Below are 7,006 nucleotides of genomic sequence, written 5' to 3'. Positions count from 1 at the left end.
TTTAGGACTTCACTACTCTGAGGAAAAGGCTGATACTCTCCACTTTATTGATCCTTTTCATTGTTTTGTACATTTTCATAAGGTCTTCCCTCCTTCTCCTGCACTCCAAGGAATTCAAGCCTCTCTTGATCAACCTCTGAATATAACTCAGATCCTAGCAACATCTTTGTAGATTTTTTCTGCACTTCTTCCAGTTTAGTCTTCTTTTCTATAACAGAGTGACCAAAACTGTCCACAGTGCTCCATTTCAGCCCCTCTTGGACAACGTTCACAACTTACACAGCTGCAACATAATGTCCCAGTTCCTATACTCAATGCCCTGACTAATAAACACCAGCAAGCTAAACACATTTGTTTTGGAATCAGGCTAATTATCACTGATATATGTTGTGAAAATTGTTGTTCTGCAGCAGCAGCACATGGCAAAACATAAAAAAATAATTACATTACAATAACAGAGAAAGTAGATGAGTACTACCAAAAGGGAGCAAAATAATGAGATGTTATTCATGGATTACTCAGAAATCTGATGGCGGTGGGGAGGAGGTTGTTCCAAAAACACTGAGTGTGCAATCTCAAACTCCTGTCCCTCCGCCCTGATGATAGTAATAAGAAGAGGGCTTGACCTACCCATCCACTTGTGATGTCACTTTCAATGAACTATGCACTTGTACTCCAAGTTTCTCTGTTCCATTGCACTCCCGAGTGCCCTAACATTCAAGGTATAAGTCCTACGTCAGGTTGACTTTCATTTTAAAGAGGTTACTTCATGGATCACAGGAGAGTTGATGGACAACTTCAGAACTGACTGCAGGCTACTCAAACATCAACAGAGTAGACTACCACCAGCAGAGAATATTTTTGTCCAGAATTTAGTCTGTAAGGCATTCAGTCCGTGAAAGTCCCACGGTGACCCTGCTGGCAGCACTCCACTACTGGAAACATTATTGTGGCTATGTATGGACATGTGCTGGGTGTGTGGAGGACCTTCAGGGGGAAAGAAATCCATTATCAAAGAGCCCACTGCACAGAATCTACAGATGTTCACCATGCGGCTTGCTGATGAAGGACATATTCTCACAGGTTAGACAACTCTGCTGTCTGACAGTGTATAATATGGAACATCCATTGCCAATGCTCTTGCGCCCAATTGGTCTCTCTGTAGAGGTCAAAATCGCAGGCACTCTCAACTTTATGACAAGATCTTTTAGAGCAGCTGTGTCTCCCAAACTGCAAAATCAGAGAAGTCTTCTAGGAACTGGGTTTATGGTGATATGGTTGCACCTACAAAAACCATGTTCTGATGAAGAGGTTCTGCCCTGTTTCCTCATTACCTGCTGGATGTTTCTTGTTTTTTTTTCTGATTTCCTGCTGTATTTTGATTTGTTTATTAATGGGATTTCTCCAAAAGTATGGTCATGGAAGCAATCAGAAGTCAAGGCGAGCCGTCCCCAGGCTGGAAACAGGGGAAGGGAGATGTGTCTCATTGTGGTACATGTGGAGAGGGTAGCTGGGACAGAGGTGCCCCAGTCACGTTTGAGCCACACTGCTCATTGCCCTGATCCTCATGGCTCATAAGGAATAATGGTCAAAATGGCAAGAGCATCATCTCAAATGACTTCACTCCTGAGATTGAGTTGGTCATCCAAGAACCACCCCCCACCCATCCCATAACCACCCTCAATTAAAACTGGAATTGTTTCCTTATGATGGGGAGACCATTCAGCCTATCACATCTACGCCTACTCCTAGAGCAATCCTATTTTTCCCATTTACCTGTAACCTATTAAGAGTTAGACTCATAGGAGATAAAACACAGAGATGTGGGTTCCCAATCCATGTTCATCAAACACCCGTTTTTACACCAATTCTACCCTAACATGTTATTCCCCCAATATTTACATCAATTCCTCCCTGATTCTGCTGACACCCACCTGGACTCTCGGGTACCTATAGTGACCAAAAAACTCATGGAACTAGAGGTGTGAGGGAAAAGCCACTCCTGACCCAGGACCTGGGGAATGCATCTGGGTCACAGGAACCCTGAGGCAGCAGCACTACCTGCAGTGCCCCTGTCCCACATGTGGGTGATTGGAGCAAATCACGAAATGGATCGAATTATATTGTGATCATAGGAGCTGCCTTATACATAGATCTCACGTCTTAACATAACAGGAGGTGGTCATTCGGCTCCTTGGCAATTCTTGGTCATTCAATATGCTCAAAGTTACTAAATACACAAAGAAATGAAAACCAAATGTATCTGAAATAAAGAAGCCTTACAAATGGCAAACACCACAGCAAAGGCATACTTCAACTGATTGTCTGCAGCTGGATTTGTACCCAAAGTACCAAAGGAAATAGCTGAATGCTAACCTCTTACATTAGTCAGTTCATCAGAAGTTCACATCATGTGGAGAACTTGTCCCATGCCAATATCCATTTTGTTAGATCTTCACACCTCAATCACAGAAGGTTACAGCTTGTGATTCAGTTCATGATTTTCTGTCAGCTCTTTACATGAGATGTCCCTTTAGCCCTATTGTTGTTTCTCCTTCGTATGCATTCTCAATTTCCTTTTGAGCAATGGCATTAATGAACTAGCTTCATCACTTTATCATACAATGCATTCCACTTTACTGTGTAATTCTCACTAATGGTTCAGAATAGGTTTAATATCACTGGCACATTTCGTGAGATTCGTAGTGTTTGCGGCAGCAGTAAAATGCAATACATTAATAATAGAGAAAAAACTGCAAATTACAGCAACTATATACATATACATACATATATATATGTGTATATAATAGTTACATTAAACGAGTAGCGCAAAAAATAAAAATAGTCACACACACACACAAAATGCTGGCCAGGCAGCAAATCTATAGAAAAAAGTATAGTCGATGTTTCAGTCTGAGACTCTTTGCTGAAGGGTCCTGGCCCGAAATGTCAACTGTATTCTTTTCCATAGACGCTGCCTAGACTGCTGTGTTCCTCCAGCATTGTATGTGTGTGGCTCGGATTTCAATGAGATAGTGTTCATGGGTTCAATGTCCATTCAGAAATCAGATGGCAGAGAGGAAGGAGTTGTTCCTGAATGATTGCGTGTGCGCCTTCAGGCTCATGTACTTCCTTCCTGATGGTAGCAATGAGAACAGGGCATGCCCTAGGTGATGGTGCCTTTTGAAGCATCATCTTGGAAAAAATGCAGTCCTACCGTCTGACCCATGACCACTTAACGCAGAGATGGAGAATGCTACTGAGAACCTCATCCACACAGTAGTACAGCAAAGACACAGGGCTTTCAGCCCAACTATTCCATGCTGACCACAGCATCCTTCCAGCTAGTTTCAGTTGCCCATGTTTGGCTTATAATCTTTCAAGCCCCTCCCCTCATCTACCTATCCAAATCTCTCTTAAATGTTATAATTGTACCCATCTCCATCACTTCCTCTGGCGGCTCATTCTGGCTACACACTGCTGTTTGTGTGAAGAAGTTACCTCTGAGATCTCCTTTGAGCCTCTCCCACCTTATCTGGTATCTGTGTCCTCTTGTTTTGGACTCCCCAACCATGACCGTCCACCTTATCCATATCCCTTATGGTTAAGCCTATTACTCCTACTGAGGCATAGGCTGCTGACAGCAGCTTGCAGAATCCTGGGCTGGTCTTTCAAGTTGTCCCCAGGTTTAGCCCATCTTCAAAGATCTTTCCTCTCCCAGGGATAAGGTCTTGGGAGTTTCTGTTGGCATTTCTGTAGCTCTGGGTTTTTACAGGATGAGGTTGATAGCCCCGTCCCTACCCCTCCTCCTTTTGCAGCTAGACTTGGGACTGTCCATGACCCCTCATGCTTTTGTAAATTTCTATGAAGTCACCCCTCATTCTCCTGCTCTACAGGAGTTCCTGCATAGACAACTCCTTTCTATAACTGGTCCTCTAGTCCAGGAAGCATCCACGTAACTCCCTCCTACACCCTCTCCGGCTTGAAAATGTCTTTCCTACAACAGAGTGATTTGAAACTGTACGTCGTACTCCAATTGCAACATCACCAACGACTTGTATAACTGCAACATAATGTTTCTGCTTCTAAAATCAAGATCCTGATTGAAGTCTGGTCTCTGGCACTGTGAGACAACAGCTCTACCAGGTGCACCACTATGCTGTCAATACTTCAGCATCATTGGACTTCATTAAGTGAACTTTCCATTTATGCAAAGTAAATAGGTATAAACTGCACCAAATTATTCCACTCCAATGAAGCTCACAGTGACCCTGGTTAATTATAACCAAAGTAAAGGAAGAAGTTTAGCCAGCTGGTGGTGTAGTAGCATCCACACCATACTTCCAGGCAAGTGTGTCTTGGATTCGAATCCGGCCGGCTCCTTGCACGTTTTCCATCCGTGCTGGATTGAGCATCGAGCGAGCAACTCAACCTCGTTAAAAAAAAGACAAAAATACTAAAGAAATGGCAAGCTTGCTGCCCAACGCGCCACAAGGCACAGAGAGTCACAACAAAACAACCTTCTCGAATTACAACAACTGCTTCACTAAAAAGATTCGGTTCTAATCAAGAGATCAGGTTGGTAGTTCTTTGATGTCATTATCAGTGCACCATGGACAGAAATGGGTTTCCTGGTTACTGAAGGTATACGTGCACTAGCATCTTCAGCTGGATTAAAATAAAGCTTTTATTCTCATTTGCAATCTTAACAGTGTTGCTATGATATGTTATAGATAGGAATGTGAAAACTATGTATAATTACCCTCAGACAGCATTGTATAACCAACCTGCAGAATCTAGTGCCCACCTCTTCTATCAGATCCATCATACCAGTCAAGTTGGGACATATCAGTACACTGAAATACGTGTACACTTTTGCAGTTAGTCAAACATTTGGAAGAAAAGCAAATATTTCAGGATTTATTTTACATGACAAAGCAAGTTACAACAATAATGTGGCTGTAAATATATGAGGACGCATCTTTTGTACATTTGTTCAGTATTTAAAACTTGGAATGCTCTACAGAAGTCAGTCCATTGTACATGAGGACAAATTTTCACCACGCAGAGGTAAATCAGTTCAATAACGTTTTACATACTTCTCCATTTAACACAGTGGTTTCTAATTTGTGATGTATTAATTTTCTAATCTGTGGGAGTTCATCATAATATTATTTTCTACTTTATTTAATTCATTTGGACTTTCTTTACTGAAATTATTTGGAACATTTAACTTTTAAAGTAACAAATAAATTTACATCTCATGGGAAAATAAAACTGAAAATTGTACACAGAACATAAAATCCTTCAACATGTTTTGAAGTTGTTTGCTACATTAATAACTGATTATTTAATGAATATAATTGAAAGCTCGACAGACCACAACATCAACTAATGAAAAACACCATACTTATACTGATTGTACAAAGTGCTGTGTAAACAATCAACATGAGATAATCAAGCATGGACTTAATATTGATAACCACTGATTCAGTTTAAAAGGACTGTCAACTTTTCCAAGCAAAGCATGAACTGCCTTATCAGCAGCATCTATTATAAACAGGCAGCGGTACTGCAGGATCCCATTTACTAACATTGTTCTCAATAAAGAGATCCAATGTTATTTGAAGATTTGAAAACAGCTCACATATATTTACAATTTAAAAGTCTTTCCTCTGTTCATTTATTAACAGGCATTACATCAATGTACAATGAAGAGTTTTTCTTTTTCCCAGTTCTCTCCCTGCCCTATGAGGTCCTGGCTAGAAGATGAGGCTCCAATTCCTTGGGAGGAGATGGCCCTTCAGTTTTGCCCACCGTTAATAAAAGCGATGAGGAGCTAAATGGTCAATTTGACTATCGTGGGTGGGGGGGGGGGTGGGAATGCATTGAAAGAGGTGCAAACAGATGCAACCCTGTCATCAAATTGAGAAAACATTCACACACCTAGCAAGGGCTGCTACTGAGTAACTGGGTATGAGGACCAAAGAAATATTCTCACTCCCCTATCCCAGAGGCTGCTACCAACTACCCTCAGTTCAGAACATTGGGAATGGATTCTAGGCAAACCTGATCTGTAGACTTGCCATTACCATAACCAGCTGAGCTACTGTAGTAAAAGACAAGATCTAGATCGTTGGTTAAGACTGGTTGCTATTTGCAGACAACTATCCTGTGCATTGCACTGCTTAAACTTTTAATTCTAATGGAACTGGAAACCTTAGTCAAACTCAAAATGAGAACACCCATCATAAGATATAAAAACTTGAAGTAAATTCTTTCCGCCTCACTTCATCCCATTTCATCTTTATTAGTAAACGTGTATACAGTAAGGGTTATCAGCCTGACACGCACTCTTCAATGTGATATATAATATTATAGAACATCAATTTTTTTCTGTCAGATGAATGCTTGGCTTTGCCTATTTGACAGAATATAAGCTACTTGGAAAGCTAACACCCTTGACTGCTTATTTCCTATTTTATATGATATGAATCTAAGTATTCTTCCGTATTTAAACAGGTTTCTTTCCAGCACTAACTTAACTACTAATCTTGGTCAGCATTTTGTTGATGGCCTGCTTGACATGGGTTGTGGAGCTTCTCCGCCTCGTCTTGCCTTGAATCATTTTGCGGCGTCTCACTTCCCTGCACAGTTCATAGAAGGCTTCATTGATGTTACCTTCCCCGGTGCAAGCTGAGCACTCGTAGAAAGCACAGGCCATTTCCGTCGCCATCTTCTCCCCTTCTTCTGTGGTGACCTGTCTGGAATGGTCCAGGTCAGCTTTGTTGCCCACGAGAATCAGTGTCACATTTTTTGGCTTCTTGATTTCATCCAGAAAATTTTTTAATGAAATCACTTCTTCAAAGCTGATTCGATCCGTGATGTCGTAAACCAAGACAAAGCCCTCTGCCCAGCGCATGTGACTTTCCCTCTGAATGGCATCTTCCTGAAAAATAATGATATGTCACATACTTTTCATGTTGGGAGACACTGAGATTATTAC

At 41.3% G+C, this 7,006-nt stretch overlaps 1 protein-coding gene across 1 annotated transcript in view; it reads right to left on the bottom strand.

Moving 5' to 3' along the window:
- Positions 1 to 4,894: 4,894 nt before the first annotated feature.
- Positions 4,895 to 7,006, bottom strand: part of rerg (RAS-like, estrogen-regulated, growth inhibitor) — a 71,444-nt gene continuing 69,332 nt past the window's right edge. Inside the window, exon 5 of the mRNA XM_063072460.1 lies at positions 4,895 to 6,949. Coding sequence (XP_062928530.1) covers positions 6,542 to 6,949 — 408 coding nt within the window. The 3' untranslated portion in view covers positions 4,895 to 6,541. The remainder of the gene's footprint in view (positions 6,950 to 7,006) is intronic.

Source organism: Mobula hypostoma, chromosome 20, assembly GCF_963921235.1.
Source record: "Mobula hypostoma chromosome 20, sMobHyp1.1, whole genome shotgun sequence".
Taxonomy (NCBI): domain Eukaryota; kingdom Metazoa; phylum Chordata; class Chondrichthyes; order Myliobatiformes; family Myliobatidae; genus Mobula; species Mobula hypostoma.
This window is presented reverse-complemented; position numbering and strand designations above follow the sequence as displayed.